This window comes from Biomphalaria glabrata, chromosome 16 (assembly GCF_947242115.1).
Source record: "Biomphalaria glabrata chromosome 16, xgBioGlab47.1, whole genome shotgun sequence".
Taxonomy (NCBI): domain Eukaryota; kingdom Metazoa; phylum Mollusca; class Gastropoda; family Planorbidae; genus Biomphalaria; species Biomphalaria glabrata.
In genome coordinates, this window is record NC_074726.1 from 10,281,928 (window position 1) to 10,301,646 (window position 19,719).

A 19,719-nucleotide genomic window follows, 5' to 3' on the forward strand; every position below is an offset into this window, starting at 1 on the left:
GGATTGGTGGGTCGGGGAGAGATAAACGTAGAGAGAGACGTAGTGAAAAAAAGAGGAAGAGAGAGGGTGACTTAGAGAAACAGAGCGAGAGAGAGAGAGAGAAAAAGAGAGAGAGGGAGCAAGGGGAGTTGAATTGATTGCGATACCATTGATTGATTTACGAATCATCTTTTGTTAGTCGTTGACTATCGATAAAGCAATAAGCTGTGTACAGGAATCATTACCACGTGATTGTAAGACTGTGTGTGTGTGTGTGTGTACGCCTAGTCGTATTCGTTTGGATATTTAGTAAACACAAAGTATGTATCTGTGTATTAGTTCCAAGCATGTTCGCATTTGTTCGCCTGTGTGATTTTGTGTGTTTAACAACCATTTGACGCGTGTTGATGTGTTTAACTTTAAACCCTGATCAGACATCTAAGCAAAGGCTGTGACACAAGGATTGATTCAGAACCGGTGTGAAGTTTCTAAGATTAACGACAGGATTCTTTAGATGTCACAAAGTATTACAAGCCACTTAATGGTATTAAAATTTTAACACGGAACCAAGAGTAATATGGACCTCTTTTCTTCCTAAATAAATTGATCAGAAATATAAGCTCTTAGATTCTTTTTGTACATATTCACAGACAAATTTAAAAGACATTCCCTGAAATACGTCAATCTGTCTTTAAAATCAAACAACTGAAAAAAAAAAGTGAATTAAACATGTAGCTAACAAGTACAAATGTTTAAGTTTAACTAAAAAAATCAGTGAACATTTTTTAAAAGAATGGATTCACTTCGCATGAAAAGGTAAGATCCTTTGTTGTGTTTGAAGTATTGCATTTCGTTACAGGCAGTTCATAATTGATATTATTTGTAATCTGCTAGTCTGGCCGTGTTTAGCCTTTTAAAAAAGTTTAGATTTCTGCGGACGTCTCTTTGGTTGTATCCGGATGTTTAGTTTTGTGATTATAATGCGGTGGTCTGTCACTAAATCATTCTGCAACACAGTAAGATTTGGTGACATGTATGGCGTGGCGTTCAGATTGTCTGGTTATGGCATGGTCTATAACAGTGATGCCCAAAATACGGCCCGCGGGCCAGATCCGGCCCGAGATGTGGTTCCATCCGGCCCGCCGATCCGTCGACACAAAAGTGTAGAAAATTCCCTCCCTCCAAAAAAAAAAAAAAGATGGATTGGTATTATGACTTTTAACATGTGTACGTTTATGAAATTGGGAAGCCGAAGAAACTACTAATGGACTGTGAATGTAGAATCTAACAGGACATGTGAACTATCTTTACTTTTTTTTTGTGGAACATGATGATAATCCAAAATATTTGATTTGTAAAGAAAGTGTGGCTGTTTTTTAAAAAAAAAAAAACATAAACGGCATTGTAAAACAAATCTGACGCCATTCTTGCTTTGAGCCGCGAATATAAGATTCTTATACTACGCCTAGCAATCGGGGGGATCGATGGGAATATTTACCAAAAAGAGACAAGAAAATAAGTCGGTGGTTAAATAGCTACCAATGATAAGTGATATTCACATTTTAAGCAGAGACGTGAAGCCATTTTCCGACGCGTAAAAACTCAGATCAACTTTAAATGCCCCATTAAGAGAGCCACAGGTCTCTAATAAAATTGTTTCAGATCAATTTCATTTCGTTGTTGTACCTTTTCGGTCATATGGCCCGCGACACGAGTGTCGAAAACAAAAATGGCCCGCCGGTCGAATTAGGTTGGGCATCACTGGTCTATAAGGTGCCAACATCTTGAGCGGGGATGCATAAAAAAAGTTCTTTTTCTTGTTGGGAATCTGAATATTGGGTTTGATATGAGCAGTTTGTGTTCAGCATAGGTCTGAAGTAGTAACAGTTCGTTGATAGTCGTGTGGATAAAGACATTTTGTTAGTCTAACTTGGCTGTCTGACATAGTAACAAATTGTTCCTTTGACGTCACATTGAATTAATCTTTTAAATAAAATGCTATAAGAACTCGGTGCACCAATGTCTAGAAACTCTCGTCAACTCTCTCGTGTTGATAAAGACATTTTTGAGTCTAACTAGGTCGTGTGACTTAGTGGAATTGAAACTCTAGATCTTGATCTAGTCTATATAATTCTAGACTAGATCCAGAAATTTCAGAAGTAGAATCTACAATGACTTTAATTAGAATATAGAACTAGATCTAGTCTAAAAAATCTAGATCATATCTAATATAAAAAAAATAGATTAGATTTAAACCTAGCTAGTAGATGTAGTATGATGGCTGCCTGGTAGTGCGGTATGCGTTCTGGACTAACGTTCGAACTTCTCGATGGTTCCGGGTTCATACCCTACTCTCTGCCATGCCCCGTCGTCCAAGGGGAGTGGGGGGGGGGGGGAAACGGACAAGGAAGTACATTTATCTTCAAATTTAAAGAAACATCCAAACTTGTAAACAATTTTACAAAAATACATTTTTACAATGTCAAATGAATCTTTGAAATATAATTTTTGGACAATCAAAACAAAATCATGTCTTGAATATTCCTATCAAAAGGGATCCGACGGGTGCAGCCTCCGAGTTTGTGTAATAACACAAACTCTCTTTGAAATCTTGTTTACAAAAGTTTCATTAAAATTATTTTAATTGTATAAATTGCACAGGATTTTGCGAAAGAGAAAGGTTCAGATATTTCTCACCTGCACAGTAATGTTGTCATTGATTTGTTTAGTCTTTGTATACATTCAAGTATCCAGCAGACGATTAGGTAAGTGGATTGAATTTTCCTTACTGACAGTAAACCAATGATTTTCTTTATCTTTTAGTTTAACAAACAGTGAACCAATATTTTATTTTTAGTATGACTAACTTTTAACCCATATCTTTTTTTTAGTTTAACTAACAGGTTCATTGATATGTCTAAATGTATGTCATGTGGATTGCGCGTCAAGGTTGCAAGAGAAGTGTAAACAGGAAGCTACTTATATGCTAGTATCTTTCAGTTTCTACACAGAAGAGTAATTAATGATGAAATTTCTCAGCGATATACATCAACTGTTGAATTTCTAGAAAATCTTTAAAGCTGTTTTTGAGATCGGCTGTCCACCACCCTCCATGAAGGAGTGACTTGAATAGAGATATTGCAAAAATGGCTTTAAGTAATAAACAATTCGATTCAATAGTCTGTAACATTTTAGACAAGTATTGATCAGTAATTTAAAAAAAAATACAGTAGCCTTCAGTAACACATCAACATCCACTAGAGGCTCATACAAATATCAACGTGACTTTTTTATGTGATGAACTATCAATTAGTCTGACCAATGCAGCCTTAAGGAGTAGTTAGCAGAACAGCCGTCCCAGACCCTGCAATAAAGAGAATCTTTTTTTACCGTCAGCCCATTGTACAATATTCGTGGCCCTGACAAGACACTCGCCAAGGTCCACACGTACTGCTAAGGCCGCCTCTGCCCAATGTGGGTAACAGTCAAACACACGTACATAAATAATACATAAAAAATGTAGAGTACAAGAGATCTAGTTGTTAGTGTGAAGTTCTTCCCCTTAAATAAATTTTTAAAAATGTTTTAAAATATTTTTCTCGTTTTAAAAACTACTTACAGAAAATATAATAAGTGGAAATAGTGGTAATAGCAAATATAAAAAAAAGAGTAGAATGTTCAATAGCCTCTTGGTCGTAAACAGCCATACTTTGTTCAAGTTTGGACTCGTTCATCTATTTCTTGCTATAGTACAAGTTCACCTGAGCGCTAAATCAGGCAACATAGAAATCTAAACCAACCAACGCAAATTCTAGAGCAGATCGGTTGAACGAGTTTCAATAAAGAGTTTTACTAGAAAGACATTTCCAATAATTACATACATTTTTTTTTTAAATGTTAATTTCATGAAACACAAGTGTGTTAAACAATCAATATCTATGTTAGGTTTCTCAAGGTTGTCATTGTCGGAAATGGTAGTGGATGTAAGAACTCCATTACCTACAGAATGCTCCCTAATGGCATGCGTCTCAAATAGCCTCTGACAACCAGTCCAACTCTTGAATTCACATGTGGCTCAGATATTGAGCACGGCGTAACTATTCTCACTAACAGGAAAAGGGCGAGTAACTGGCGCCTAAACCAGTTAGCTTTGGACAGTAGGGGCTCGTTTGCCACCTAAAAATTATAAAAGTAGCTCACCCGAAGTCAGTCTTTTCTGCCTGGAACCAGCCCATCGTGACTCACTGATTCCTAAGATGGTGAGGTTGTACCTTTTCATCTCAGCAGCCACTTGCGCTGTCTTCCCAGTCTCAAACATGGTGATACATGGTCCGGACGTTCCATGAACCGATGGTGATGGTGGTCCTGGTAGAGATGATGGTTTTCGGCCTGTTGGCTTCCAGATGACTTTAGCTTTCACCGACATGCGTAATAAACCTTCCAGCTGGAGGTTCATCCTCTTCCAGGTCCGTGACTTCTGTTGATTTCTGTTAGTGTTTCTGTAGCTAGTGGTTTTTCTACAGGGTAGGGTAGCTAGCTCTATGCCCAACCCTCCTTCTTTCTCAGCCGGGCTTGGGACGGTCACATGGCAAGTTGCTACCCACCCAGGAGAAGGAAAACTCTGAATTCAAACCTTGAAGCTATACCCAATCATGGGAAAGGCTTCGGGAGTCAAACATGAGGAAAAATAAGGAAATGGCGACCCTAAGGCAGTTTGCAGCACCCAATGCTACACCTTGGCAGAAGTGAGGAAGTGAGGAGCGAGCTGATTAATATTCAAATTATCCAATCAGATATACTGGCTTTTAGAGAAGAGGTTATTTTGATTGTATACAATTTTAATATTTCTGCTGACCTCATAGGGTCGTCTCTCGGACCCCTGGGGGCCCTCATACCACAGTTGAGTACCGCTGGCCTAGTGCACAACCAACAAACCTCCAAAACAACATCAACAATGCTACAGCCTTCTACTTTATCTAGCTCTATAGGAACTACTTTCGTTTCTCACAAAGTCTAGGTGTCCCTAGTTTCAGCTGTAAATAACATGTACACACTTTTGGCCAGACAGACAAACAGACAGAAAGACAGCGTGAGTTGATATAATTTTTGTAAAAACACTAAATAACTCGGTCAAGACTAACACAGAACCTTATTACAATTGATGGCACATATCACACGTAGGCGTCTGTCCTTGTCTAAAACTAGCACACTTCCGGTCACTCGCGCATATGTTCCAACTGACATATAAGTAAAAATAGATTATATACACATAGACATTCATCCGTGACCTCTCGCCCCTTCTAAATTTATAATCAATTTTTACTTAGTTCACTAAAAAACACATACGTAAACATTGCAACACAATACATCAAAAATGTCAATTCGATAGGCCTCTAAGGTATGGCGGACAGACGTTTATGTAGTCACACAGAGTTTATAATCAAAAAGATTTCAACGAAGTCACACAGACTTCGATGCAGTCATTCCGACTAAGTAATAGACTAAATCTATGCCTAAGACATAAGGTCTTAATTGCAGACACAAAGTTGTAGTTGAAATCACACAGTCTACAATCAGAGTCTAAACTGTGGAATACACGTAGGCTTATATCTATGATTAGCGTGACAGAATGTCCGCTACGACGTTTCCTTTACCCGGAATATGCTGCACTTCGAACTGAAAGTCCTGAAGGACCAGGGCCCAGCTAGTTACCCTAGAATTCACAGACTTACGAGTCTTTAATTAAATAAAGTAAGGGTGCGTGATCTGTGCGGAGTAGGAATCTTCTTCCCAACAGGTATCTGGCCAACTTGGTTACTGCCCAAACGACTGCTAAGCTCCTCCCTTTCTGCGGTGCTATTGGTTGTTCTGCTGAGGATAACTTTCTACTGGTGTACAACACGGGATATAAGTTATCCTTCTTGTTTTCCTTCACTAGACGCCCATTTTTAACTTCGAATTCGTCCGTGAAACACTCCGCCAATTCAAAAAGCTTACCCAGTGTTTGGTCCTCCTTTTGTATCAATAAAAAGCTGGATGAGCCTGGATGTTGCTCCTGATAGTCGCTGTACAATCTGACTGAGCAGGATACAGGTTTTATATGCTCATTGATTTCTCTTTTCGTCTGCCTTTGCTCCATATTTCGTACTTTCAATCTGTGTATTTCTACATCAGTCTTTTTCTCTTTATCTCTTGCTTCTGTCTCTTTATCTCTCGTTTCTTTCTCTTTAGCTCGTTCATCACGATCTCTGTCCTCTATTTCTTGTACACACTCCTACAAAGCTGTTCCAGTCAATCCCATCTCTTTTCCAGCGGCTAGTATAGCTTTAAGCTTTTTTATAAAAAAATATATAGCTTACTTTCATGCTTATAGCATGCTCAGACCCATCAGAGCGCTATGGTCCAATCTCAATTGTGGGCCAGTGAGGGGGGGGGAAGGGGTATCTGGGAGAAGGTTTTCTGTACTGCCTTTAGGCTTTCAGTAAACACAGCTCCGCCCCTTCATAGGTATCCAAGCCAAGCCAAGTTTAAGAGTACTTAGCCTCTCGACCACGCTTCCACGCTTATCTGAGATAATCTGTCTGCCGTTCTAGTTTATATAACTAGCATTCAATGTAAACAATTTACATTGCTTAATAACAGACGCCAGTTCAAAACAAAAAAAAAAAAAGAAGATAATTACGTCCTACAAATTTCATGCGTCAATCTAGTCATGCATGGTAATCAATTACTTAAACCTGCTAAGACTAAGTCGTTGGTTTTCCTTTCTGTTTGACCTAGTTTCGTCTCGGTTGATTGACTTAATGTTTGCCCGTGCCACGTGAGCGCACATGTCACGACCTCACGACTTAATTATTCCTTGACCTGTTTTTTTTTCTTTCCATATGACATTCAGTATTTTGCATAGACAGGTCATGTGGAAGTGATTCAGTTTTTTTTTGCATGTTTTCTGTACACTGTCCACGTTTCTGAGGCATAGAGCAATGTAAGGAGGATGACAGCTCGATAGACCCCTAGCTTTGTACTTGTAGTTTGTACCTCGTCTGTTCTAGAAGTCCTTCGAAGAGCGGGTCTGCAAAGCATCCACACAATCCTGATGCATTCCCAGCTGCGATAAGCAGGATACGTCTGCAGAATGGAAGACCGCCGCATCCCTAAACGACTCCTGTATGGCCAATTAAGGGAAGGAAATCGCTCACAAGGTGGACAAAGAAAAAGCTTCAGGGACCCCCTCAAAGTTTTTCTGAAAGCGTCCAGCATTGACCCAGCAATCTGGGAGACAGAAGCACATGACAAAGCATCATGGCGTCGCGCTGTGAAAGCTGGCGCACAGGTTGCTGAGGAAAAGAGAAAAGCGCTGGCAAAGAAAAGCGCCAGAGAAGAAAAGCAAGGCCAAAGACACTAGCTCCAGCTGGAATAACCTGCCCAGTGTGCAGCTGAACATTCCGGGCACACATAGGTCTCACCAGCCACATGAGGAGAAACAAGACCCCAGTGCAAAGGCCTTAGCCCCCCCCCCCTCCCCCCTGGATGTCAAACGTGGTTATTATCGAACCACGATGGGGAACTATATATAATTGCTTGACCTTTTTTGCAATGGCGAACCACAGTTCTGCCTTTTGCCTTATATGTTTAACTCTATTAATTGGACGAACGAGCCTCCAAACATACGTTATAGCTTTCTACTATACCTAGCTCTATAGAAATATAAATAGTTTCTCACCAAGTTTAGGTATCACTGGGTTCAGCTGTAATTACAAACAAGCAAAATAAAAAAAAACAAGCTTATATTTAGTTTATCAATTAGTTTGGATCTGTCCTGTAATTAAATTTCTAATAAGCCACAAACGACAATCTTTAAAGAGGACTTATTCAGCTTATACCACTACTTCAGTCGAGTACTATTTTTTCCCTTGTTTGAGATACCAAACAAAGTCATTTATTACCAATAGTTAATTAAATAATTGGTTATTGTTTTAAATTGATTCTTGTATTGTCAGGTAAAATAAATAAGTGCTCAAAATTTTAGCTTGATCCGAGATTGGGTGTCGGAGAAATAACGTGTATAAACTTTTGGCCAAACAGACAGTCAGACAAAAAGACAGAAAGACAGCGTGAGCAGATATAATTTTTGTAAAAATACTAACTAACTCGGTCAAGACGAACACAGAACTTTATTACACTTGATGGCACATATCACACGATTGGAACTGTCCTAGTCTAAAAACTAGCGCACTTCCGGTCATTCACACATATGTTCCACTAACATATATAAGTAAAAGTAGATTATACACACATATAGACATTCATCCGTGACGGACAGTAACAACAATGACAACAAATATATCAAACAAAAACAACAACAGCCAAAGTAATATGTTACCCATACCACCAATTAGACAAGCTGTCATGTAGCTTTGACGCTGAACTCACGGCGATAACAATCTCAAACACTTTGCTCCAAAAACTGCGAGAAAGTATAACCGTTGCGACTACCATTGTAATGGTTACCGATTCCCAGTCCTGCCTCCAAGCCTTGGCTGGCTTAGGGGGAAAGTCCCAAATCGTGGAAGAGGCATTAGACACCACAAATAACATCTGCCTACTGGCAGCACATGCGCCGCCCAAATCGAGAGGACCCGCGGTGGAGGCTAAAAAGGTCGGAACAATCGACAATTGCGCAGCGGCGTACGGGACACTGCCCCGTAGGTGGTTATTTTAGCTCCGCGAGCTGCGGGGAGACGTATCCAGTGGTCAACTTAATTTGTATGGAAGCTATGAGGCTTTACGCCACACAGCAGAGTTCCTTACCAGGGCACTACGGCAGACATAGGTCTCCCTGCCTTGTCACCAATTGGAGTGTTCATCTCAGGTAAACGAGCCATCGGTAATAAAGATGTACTCATCTACATATACTTCTTAGAATGTTTTTCAGACAGGCCGATGGAGGCAAGCTTCCATAAGTCTAAGAATTCCAAGATTCTTTGACTCAAATTTCTTTGGAAAATTACGAATACTGATTCTTATGCTTATTTGAATGATCAGATGTTGAAGATTTGGAATAAAGCCTAAACACAGTGTGTCACAAAATGTCTAAATATAATAGTAAAGTAAATTTCTCTTCTCAGACCTTGTGCTCTATAGGGCAGATGATATAAAGGTCGCATCTGGCCAGCACAAAGACAAACCGCCTTTATTTTCCCCAACTAAATTCAGGTACCCATTACAGTTTGGTGGACTCTTGGTGGTCCTAAAAAGCCAGGAATTAAAACTCACAGTTCTCACATAGATCCCATGCCACTTTACCACTCGGTCACCTTGTGCATCCACAGAATTCTACTTCCAGACATAGGATTACATTTGAAAATTACCAGGACAAGATTACAACGTGTTGAGTTGCTTTATAGAGTTTTCAAGTAATTGTTTCAATTCAAAAGTTAATAAACAAAAATCGATATTTATTTTAAACACTTTTTTGTTTATTATTTTACAGGACCCGTTTCACACTACAGGATAATTAACATGAGCTGTTCGACACATTTACAACTGACCATCCATTCAGATATTTATAGACATAGAACCAAGGTGGCCAATGACGCTTGCTTTAAACACGGCCATTATGGTAAAGCGAAGAGAGTCTACTTAGACCAGTTCAACAAATCGGCATATTGCGTTGTACCCAAGGTAGGAATCCTTTTTAAAATACCTCTATTCAAGTCAGAACTTCATGCTGGAACCTGATTGGAATTGGACACGGTTCTCAAAAACGGCTTTTAGGATTTTCCTAAAAATTTTACGGTTAATGTTTAGCGGTTAGAAAAGAATTACTAGCTCATTGGCCACACTGGGAAAACTCTAGTTTGACATTTATAATTTTTCATAGTAAAAAAAATATTTAATTTGACTAAAGAACTTGGTCTAGATCTACATCCAACATAGGATTCGGAAGGGTTATCGTATTATTGAAAGGACTTTCGCGTTACGGAATTTCCAAAGAGTAGGCAGCCTTCTAGTTCAATTATTACGTCGGTCGCCAAATACAGATAACTATAAACATTTTCTTTCCATCTTGACCACTTCACGTACCTGGGCAGCACAGTGTAACTGTCCCGAGAAACAGACAACTGTCTGGCCATGGATAACATCGCTTTTGGTCACCTCCAATTGAGAGTATGGTGAACTATTCGCTTTCCAACAAAAATCAATGTCTATAAAGCAGTGGCTCTTAGTACTCTTTTGTATGGCTCTGAGACCTAGGTGTACTATAGAATACATTAAAGACTCCTCGAACATATCCACAAATGGTGCTTGGCCTCCATAAAGGGCATACGCTGGCAGGACATTAATAATAAGAAAAGAAAAAAACATGTTCTGTTGGAAGCCGGTGTAAACAATTTAGAAGCCATTCTTAACCATGCAAGCTGTCTTGGGCCCGGCACATAATCAGTGGCGTAGCAAGGTACTCGTGGGCCCGGGGTTCAAGAATATGTCCCTCCCCCTCACATATGACAAATATTGTATGTGACAAAGAAATCCAGTAGTTTTCATGTATCGGCACATTTACTTAAAGACATTCCAATGCAAGTTCATGACCACAGCTGACTTCATTTACAACTATGTTGAAGTACAGTTTAGCACAGTGAACAGAATGCGCAAGGGGCTGCTTTTGTTGTAACAAAGCCAGAAGGCTATTATTGTACTGCCCGCTCTTTATTTAACAACCATCATTATTTTTGGCATTGTAAGAAATGTAAAGAAATATTGTGATATTTTATTACTTAAGAGTCGAACGTGATTCAGTCATTTCTGCAAACGTCTGGTTCTCACAAATATGAAAACCTACAAATGACTCTCTGATTGCAATTTCTTTGAGTAGTTCTCGGATCAATTTGAAATTTTGCCTAATTATTCATAGTCGATAACAATATACGAATCAATGAAAAAATAAACCAAATAGTTAATCATTTGATACCAATTAATTAATTTTGTTTTATATAGGAAAAAAGGGAGCTAAACCCTGTAAATTTTAGATAAGTGGTAGTACTTAGCTGTTATTTCTTCTTAGATAAGCTTTGTTATTATTCTTTTTTTTTTATTGCTTTTTTGATAATCAATTTTATTTCTAGCGTATAATGCCAGGTAAATGTTACATACCAAAAAGTTTTCCTTTCAACTATATTGCCAGGTTGGCTGCACTTACTTGATCAACATATTGCGTTTCTTAAATAACGATACAAATGGAACAGTATACGAAAGTCCGAACGATATTCCAAGAATAATAACTCACTACAGCAGCTTCAGTAGAAATGTCAGCGTGTATAGCGATGAGCCAGGTCCTAGCGAGCTCTCCAACAAGCTCAGGTAACACAAACACGCCTCCTAAAAAAAACTTTTTCTCATATCAACCTAGTTATATACTCAGTGGCGTATCAAGAGATTTTGGGAGCCCGAGGAGGGGGCTTGTGTTCTTTAGGGGCATCTGTATTTTGACATTCGACATCATGACATAATATAATGTACTTAATAAATATACAAGTCTAATGTGTGGAATACATGCAACATGGTCACTAATTAACATAACAACATGAATAGCAAGATAACATGGCCTTGGCTTAATATTTAATGTTAGAAAAAAAATAATTTTGGACACTCATCTGGGGCTATCCGTGGGGATTTTCAAATTTGAACCACCCACCAATAGTTAGAACACTGTATATAGTATTCTCTTTATATTTCAATAGATGTTAATATTACCTATATTTGATAGGTTTATGTTTGTGAGAGACCCTTACAGTCGTCTGTGGTCAGCGTGGATTGATAAATTTTGGTTGCCAGATTTTTGGTTTTCAGTGGGCGCCAAAATTGCCATTTTTTTCAATCTGACAGGTAGGTTACTTCTCTTGATCGTCCAATACAGTGGTCTTCAATGGGGGGGGGGGGGCTAGAACACCCCTCCCGCGGCGGGCGATTTTGTGTAATTGGAGGGCGCTGGGAGTCAAAGGGGCTTTAGGAGGCGCTAAGCACAATGGTGAGCGGTAGGGGGCGCTGGGCTTAAAAGGTAGACTTGGTGCTGAAATAGAAACTAGAGGTGCACTGAAACAAAACAAATACAAATGAATTCTTCAAAATAAACGCTGACTAACTATATTAAGACAATTATAGTTAGCTTGCTTCTAATTTTAAAACATAAACAACGTTAGAAATTGAGTTCGGGAATCCCCCTTTTTCTATGTTTCAATTCTTACTCTGCTGCTGTGATCGGATGGTTTATATTGTCTTTAATTCTTGCGCGCGTGAAAGTTTATGATTACATAAACAAACTAGATAAAACGCTCATTAGATAATAGATTATTTTATCAAAAATATTGAATATTAACGCCTACTATTTTTAGGTTTAATTATAAATTTAGTTTTATCTTTTAGATAAATATTATTATTATTGAATTCACTAAAAATGAAATTTAGCTAATGGGTACCTTGTTGCTCCTGAAGTCTGACAATATTAGAAATGTCAAGTTTTAAATTAGCCAAAGCAAGACAAACGTCTCCTCAACTGGCTACATCAAGTCTATTTCTTTGCATACTCATTAACTTTGTTACGCACTAAATACAGTTTAACCCTTAAAGTGCTGAGCTGTTTTACAATGAGTGCAAAGCAAATGGAGTTACAATTCTGATGTTTAGAGGCTAGTATACCACACGCATTTTAAGAGTTAACCATGTATGTTGATGTAAAAGCTAAAAACAATTCCATTTTCGACCACAATTTCTGTGTGTAATTACTTACGTTTTTTTTTTTTTACATAATTTGTGTATAATTTGCCTTCTCACGCTTCTCTCCTAGTATTTTTCTTAGAGGGGGCGCTGGTGGATTGTTTTAAAATAAAAAATACGAAAAGAGGTCGGTAGGTTAAAAACAAATTGATAACCACTGGTCTAATATGTTGATCATTATTTAATTTAAAAAAAAATCTGCCTTATCGAAGTTTAGAGATTTAATTAGACTAAATGAATGTTTGCTTTATCTGCCTAATCTAAGTACAGTGATATAATGAGACTAAATTAAATGTTTGCTTATATTATATAAAAGAAAAGCTAATTAATTCACTCGTTCTATGTTTTATAGAAGTAGAAAAAGAATGCCCCATGAATATTTCCTTCGTACAGTTTTTGACGTGAGTTTTTGTTTCGTCTCTTGTGAGTGTTAGTACCACAGACCTATATATATATATATTATACCTAAACTGGAAAGCGGAAACGAATTCTTATCCGATAATGATCAAATCACAGATCTATATATTTACGTTACTCTTTTTCAAGCTGTAAGGGAAGTCGCCAAAAATCTGTGAAAGTCAATCTTTTCTGTCTTAGAAAAAGTAATAATCTTTAGTTTTTAAAGCTTAGAAATAAAGCAGTACCATTTTACTGATTTTAAATAGAATTGTTTATGATTACTATTGATCACAGAACAATATATTTACGCATATTTATGTAATAAAGCCATTTCCCGTTAGTTTTCATTGAAATAATGTTTCGAAAATTCTAGATCTAGATCAAAATAATTTAAGTGCATTGATTTTAATCATCGTATGATTTTAGATTGTACATTTCAATAGATTGATTACCTAGATCTTTCTTGATCTAGATTATGTATCTAAAAATTGAAAATAATAATTATGGGCCGAGAGTGCTATTATTTTCGATGTTCAATTGCATAGGTTAGGGTAAAAATAATTTAAAAAAAAAACTTTACTTCTTATAACTACTTTACATGTTTCAGCTTTTTTGAAGTTTTTCACATTTTTGTGTTGTGTTCATAGACATAAATAAATATAGACTGGCCGAAGGAAGTAACTTCATGTAACTTGAAAACATGTATATCTATTGTATTCGGATTTCCGAATTATGAAAAATTGCATGATCTTCATTCTTAGAGATTTAACAAAACTACACTGCCTCCTTATTTACAATATACATAGGTGTGTGGCTGAAATAGATATGAATACTTAACTTTTATACTGCTCATAAATGCTGTATAATAAAGTACACAAAATTGCAAGTCACAAATTTTCGTTTCATAAAACTCTTTAATCGGCCAGTCTATATTTATTGATGTCTATGGTTGTGTTAGAGATCTACATGTCCAGTCTAGGTAGAATATATATAGGTCTGTGGATTGAACTTTGTTTCTACAATTGTTATATAATATGAAATTATTAATTGTTTCGAAACTACTCTCTTTATTTCTGAACAGGATAGAGTTTCAATGTAGAGTAACTACGGATGAAAGAAAGCTCGAATTGTTTTTTTTTATTAGTAAGACTAATTGCGATAGCGTAAAAGAGAACAAAGGGTAAGAGCTTTATCCACAATTGGCCTGTTTCTTGAGCAAAAGCATTGAATGCTTATATATCCGAGTCCCGGGTTTAGAATTCAACTTATACCCAGTAGACCAGTCCAAAAACAAAACACTATACAGCTCAAAGTTAAGGGGAGGGGGGAGGGCGCGCCTAGTGTCCCGTTATTTAAGTGGAGGTCATTCAATGGTGCATGTTAATCGCATAGTAGTTGTTTCTAGCCGGACCTCCGCACCTCGGACGTGAGCCAAACCGTTACTGACCACATTCACTAAGTGATCTTCAGGCAAGTCCAGAGCTCTCGATCCACGCCTATTCTCTCATGAAAATCATTAATCAGTGGCCTAAGGGGATAGTGAAGATTTTCGATTCCTTAATGGACTTTTTCGAAAGTATTCAATCGATTAAATTGATTCATAAGTCACATTTTCTGATTTACCTTGATGCTTAGAGCTATTACCCTTTAGCGCTTTTAGGCTATTTAAATTTAATTTCAATGTAAGATTTTGTATTTCAGTTACATATCACGTGACAAGTTTTTACAAGAGCCCAACTTGTTGAACCAGCACTGGGCACCTTACAGATTTCTTTGTGATCCCTGTGTGTTTAGACCTCATGTCATTGGAAAAATGGAAACGTTTCATGCAGACACAAGGTACCGTCACTAAAAGTCTTGTGTCAAATGAATCCCAGAAATCCAAATCGATAATCCTTAAACAATATCTAGCTGTTTATTGGAGATTTTGACGATAGAATAAGGAATGTCAAAGACGCTAACGTGAAAGTCACTGTAGTCACGTGAAATAACAAAACGAAACGAAACAAATAGAAGAAGACAGAAGAATAAAAAGATAAAACACTGAGCCATAATTTACACATTAAAAAAAACAACAACTAAACCTAATGAAATACTCAGAAAGACACACACATAAATAAAGGCATATTTCTAATTCCTTTTGTTAGAACTAATTTGTAAAAAAATACTCTTCCCTATTGCTATTAGAGCATGAAATGGGTTGCCTTCTTTTTGTATTTGAAGATTATGTTTCAGTGTTTTATGTATAATTGCCACATTACTTTTAAGTCTTCTATCCTGGAGGCTTTCTAAATTTAGTGATTTTACTAAATGTGTTACTCTAATTAAACGTCACTATTCTTTTGTTATGAATCTCAAGCTCTATTTTGCGTCCCAGTTTTGTAATATTTTCTTGAGGGGCTTAGAGAACTCGCATGCAAAGCTTGAGATGGATCTTATACAGCGGTATAGTTTTCTCTTTCTTCTACACTTACAGCGCCATTTTGGAAGCGGTCAATTGGACCTGGGTTTTGGACGCACCGTCAATGATGAGAGACGACAGTCACAAAGATGGACCGATTGATAGGTCAGTCCTAGAGATGTCCATGTTGACTTACTACAACATGAAAAGACTCACGTTTCTGAGTTCGTTGTTTAGTACCACTGATGAAGTAAGTCATTTTAACTTACACTTATCTAGTGCATATAGTGTATTAATTAAAATAGAAGTATCGGGAAAAATCTATGGCCATAGTACGAGGTCTTCAGGCTCGCAAATACCTTCCTTCTGGAAACAGTACCAGGAAAAAGAAGAGGCAGACAGACAAAGCGATGGGAAGACAACATAAAAGAATGGACGGGCCTGTCATTGAAAGAGGTTCTATTTAATGCAAACAACAGAGAGGAATGGAGAAAGACGGTCGACAAATCTTGTATGGTGCCCCAACGGTCCAACAGACTAAGATAATAGGTAAAGGTAAAAATCGTAAATTTAAAAATTTTAAGGGAAATAATCAAGGATCTCATCAAAATGAAACATAAAAACAGTTACTTCCTCTTCAACATTTATTTTTCATAAGTACAGCCAAAACAACAAATCACCTCTCAATAAATAAATAAAAACAATTGTGTCATTTGCATTAGAGCTTAACTGACGAGGATGAAATGACTGGGGATGAAATGGCCGGAGCCCTATTGGCCGTATGTTCAATTATGGACATGTTTGATGCAGCCTTTGAGCTGCTCAACAGACTTAGCTCAGATCCAGTTTGGATTGGAACTCAAGCCCCTTTGGCATATAGCCAAGCAGTTTGCACCTTTTAGCTGTTACGAGTAGAAGTATATATAATATAAGTATATGTGAGAATGTTAATTAAATCTTACTATTTCCGTCTCAATATATTTACAGAATTGTTTCAACCAACTAATAGTTTATAAAAGACTTTGGGCAGCGTTTCAATACAATGGTCACTTGCCCTTCAATGTCCAGTTTCCAGAGCAGCTAGAGACCGGAGCATCTATCGCACCAGAAGATTTTCTTCAAATTTGTAAAGAAACTTTCTATTCCTGGAACAAAGATAAAAAACTATTCGCCGACCAAAAAAAGGCAGCAATGATTGTAGCTTACAGACCAGTGCCTAGCGATGTCATGAATAGGCTTCTGGAGATGTATGAATCAGACTTTGAGATGTTTGAGTATAATAGAAAGCCAATAGATCTCTACCACTACAGATGATACAGGATATGTTAACATAGAACATAATTATCCTTTATTATAAAGAAATGTTGTTCTGTATAAGTTACATTGGCGTGTTTCTGAAGCAAAAATCTTGTAAATAACTTATTAGTGGCCCTTTAAAAGGGGAAAAGCTGTTATATGAGTCTGCCTGTCTGTATGTCTGTCATATCAAAAGAAAAAAGAAGGCATTAAAAATCGATTTCATCATATTTCGTAATCTCTAGTGCATTACGACCTCTGGAAGTGAGCCTATTTGTACTTAAACATTATTTTGCAAGATCATAGTTTTGTGTGGTCTGTCTGTCCGTACGTCCGTCCTATTTAGATCTCGTAAACTAGAAAAGATATTGACAATCTATGCAAGCATTTTTTTCATAAAAATACACCATTTTTACTATTCACTATTAATAGTAAAAAACACAGGAGACCATTTAGTAAGGGAAATCGCCTTTTGAATGGTTTTAACTATTGTGTCAAAATGATATTTAGAAAAATGTATTACTAATTTAAATAATTTCTGTCATACAAACTACCTAAATTAAAAAAAAGGTATTTACTTAAAAAGAGAAAATGTCTATGTAATATGCATACAAGTGGATTATAATTTAAAACAACAATTAATAAGTCGTGTTTTATATGATACATTTGATCTACAACCCTACAATGTCTTCATCCACTTATTGATAGGAAAGATTGTTTTTTTAGGGAAAAGCTTTATTTGTTAAGGATTTGATATAGAGAAGCGTGGGAAGCGTGGTCGAGAAGCTAAGTGCTGCTTGAACTTGGCTTGGCTATATATGAAGGGGGCTCAAGGTTCGAGGTTCTGCCCGACTCGGGCAGAGTTGTGTTTACTGATACCCCCTCCCCCCACCGGTCCACAACTGAGATTAGACCAAAGCGCTCTGAGCATGCTAAAAGCATGAAAGTAGCGCTATATAAAAACCATAATTTATTCCACCTTTACAAAAGAATTAGATATATTAAATAATCATTCAATAACATCTGTCAGGCTAGGTTCACATTTAGCTTCACCTTCACCTATCCCTGTGTCTTTTGGACGATTGGGGCACCACTCAAGATCTGTATACCGTATTTATCCATTTCTCTCTGCCCTTTGCCTTTGATAGAATTTTGTTCACTGTCTTCCCATCGCTTTCTCAGTGTTCCTCTTCATCCTCTTCTTATTACTGTTCCTTGTAGGAAGGTCTTTGCCAGCCCTGAGGACCTTGTGATGTGGCAATAGGGTTTGGGTTTACGTTGTTAGCAGGTCATCGTGGGGTCCAATCGCTGTATTAATCCTGTTTCTAATCTCTTCATTCGTGATGCAGTCTTTGTGACACCTAAGGTTTAACTATATCTTCATAACTATCTTCATAAATAAATATTTCCACACAAACTATCTTTGTAACCTTGTTTTTTTTTGTTTTGTTCGCACTTGCTTCTATATGGTTATTGTTATAGTAGCTACGCTGAAGTGGTCAATTGTAATCAAACTGAATTTCCATTTGATTGGACCAATGAAATATGTCTTATCTTATCTTATCTTATCTTATCTTATCTTATCTTATCTGGAGTCTCTCTTTTTTTAATGATAGTGAGAGAGAGAGAGAGAGAATTTTTTTTTAATCTAATTCTAATAGCAATGAAAAGATAAATCTAGATCTATTGTCATTTCGCTACATTCTAAATGAGGTCATATAAACGATTATGATGAATAAAATCGAATTGATATTGCTCGTTATTATCGAGAACAAGATACCAAGACCAATGAAGCAATGGGAACGGGGATGTGTACGAATTACCAACTTTGTGATGTCAAGTTGACGTTAGTAAAGATTTAGCATTATGTCTGTTGTCCTGGCGATATTATTTTTTTGTAGCAAGCAAAACAAGAACATGGCTTAAATATTTTTTTTTACATCCATTGTCAGGTCCTTCTGTTTGTTATCACACAAAACTCTTTTTGTAATCTTGTTTCTTCATTCTTTTGTGAATGTCCAATAGTGGACTAGATGACTTGTAGTCGTATTAACATTTCTCTTTGAAAATTTCTCGTTTGCGTCTTTTTTAAAGTTCTATTTTGTTTCTTTAAAAAAAAAAAAAGAATACACTGACAGACACACAGATTGACACGCATGAAACACCAACACCCATGAAAAGATACATTCACTGAACAGATATCGATTATTTGATTGGTGTGCTCCTAGAGCCAGTATCTTCATCAAAAGGGCTTGACTTTGTAAAGACTTGGTTAATTGTATTTCAATTTGATACATTTATCGAACACCCAGTCGAGCCAGATGATATAAAGCAGGGTCTACTGATTCGAAAACAAGTTGTTATCGAATGTATGCCTGTGTAACTATCAAATACCTCCAATGTCGACATGTCAACTTTAGAACAAATGATATGATCATTCATCGTCACGAACTGCCCAATTTCCTTGTATCCATGAAGTTCATAAACTTGGTCAACCGTCTTGGTGTATTCTTTCACTATTTCGTTCACGCGTCAGCTGTGCAAGAGACTCCAGCTGCGTCGATAATGCCGATCAATATTTTACAACGGAATTCGTCCCTCCGAAAACCTCTGCCAATATTTCAAAATGAAAACTCAGGAAGTTGTTTCCATTGGACACCGCAAAGTTTTGCATTGAAAACATAATTCTTTGAAAAGGTCATTCAAATTATTCTATCTTATCTTAAAAGTCACAGACGTTACTTTAAAAAGAGAAGATTATTACATCCTAGGCGTATCCCCGTGTCAAATCTGGTCACGCATGCTAATAAGCGACTTAAAATCAGCCAAGATGTTTGTTTTCCTGACTGTTTCAACTTATTCCATGCTGT

At 37.1% G+C, this 19,719-nt stretch overlaps 1 protein-coding gene across 1 annotated transcript; it reads left to right on the forward strand.

Annotated features, from left to right (window-relative positions):
* Positions 1–263: 263 nt before the first annotated feature.
* On the forward strand, positions 264–18,414 carry LOC106057260 (carbohydrate sulfotransferase 11-like). Its single transcript, XM_013214376.2, has 9 exons — positions 264–795; positions 2,641–2,744; positions 9,473–9,663; positions 11,165–11,340; positions 11,747–11,865; positions 13,106–13,154; positions 14,854–14,991; positions 15,629–15,803; positions 16,541–18,414. The coding sequence occupies exons 1-9, from the start codon at positions 773–775 to the stop codon at positions 16,865–16,867; spliced, it is 1,302 nt and encodes a 433-aa protein (XP_013069830.2). The 5' UTR covers positions 264–772; the 3' UTR covers positions 16,868–18,414.
* The last annotated feature ends 1,305 nt before the right edge of the window (positions 18,415–19,719 follow it).

Coding starts and splice junctions, on each gene's coding strand:
- LOC106057260 (XM_013214376.2), top strand. CDS start 773: ATGGATTCACTTCGCATGAAAAG. Junction 11,866..13,105: donor CATTTTTTTCAATCTGACAG/GTAGGTTACTTC, acceptor TATGTTTTATAG/AAGTAGAAAAAGAATGCCCC. Junction 13,155..14,853: donor TCCTTCGTACAGTTTTTGAC/GTGAGTTTTTGT, acceptor TTTGTATTTCAG/TTACATATCACGTGACAAGT.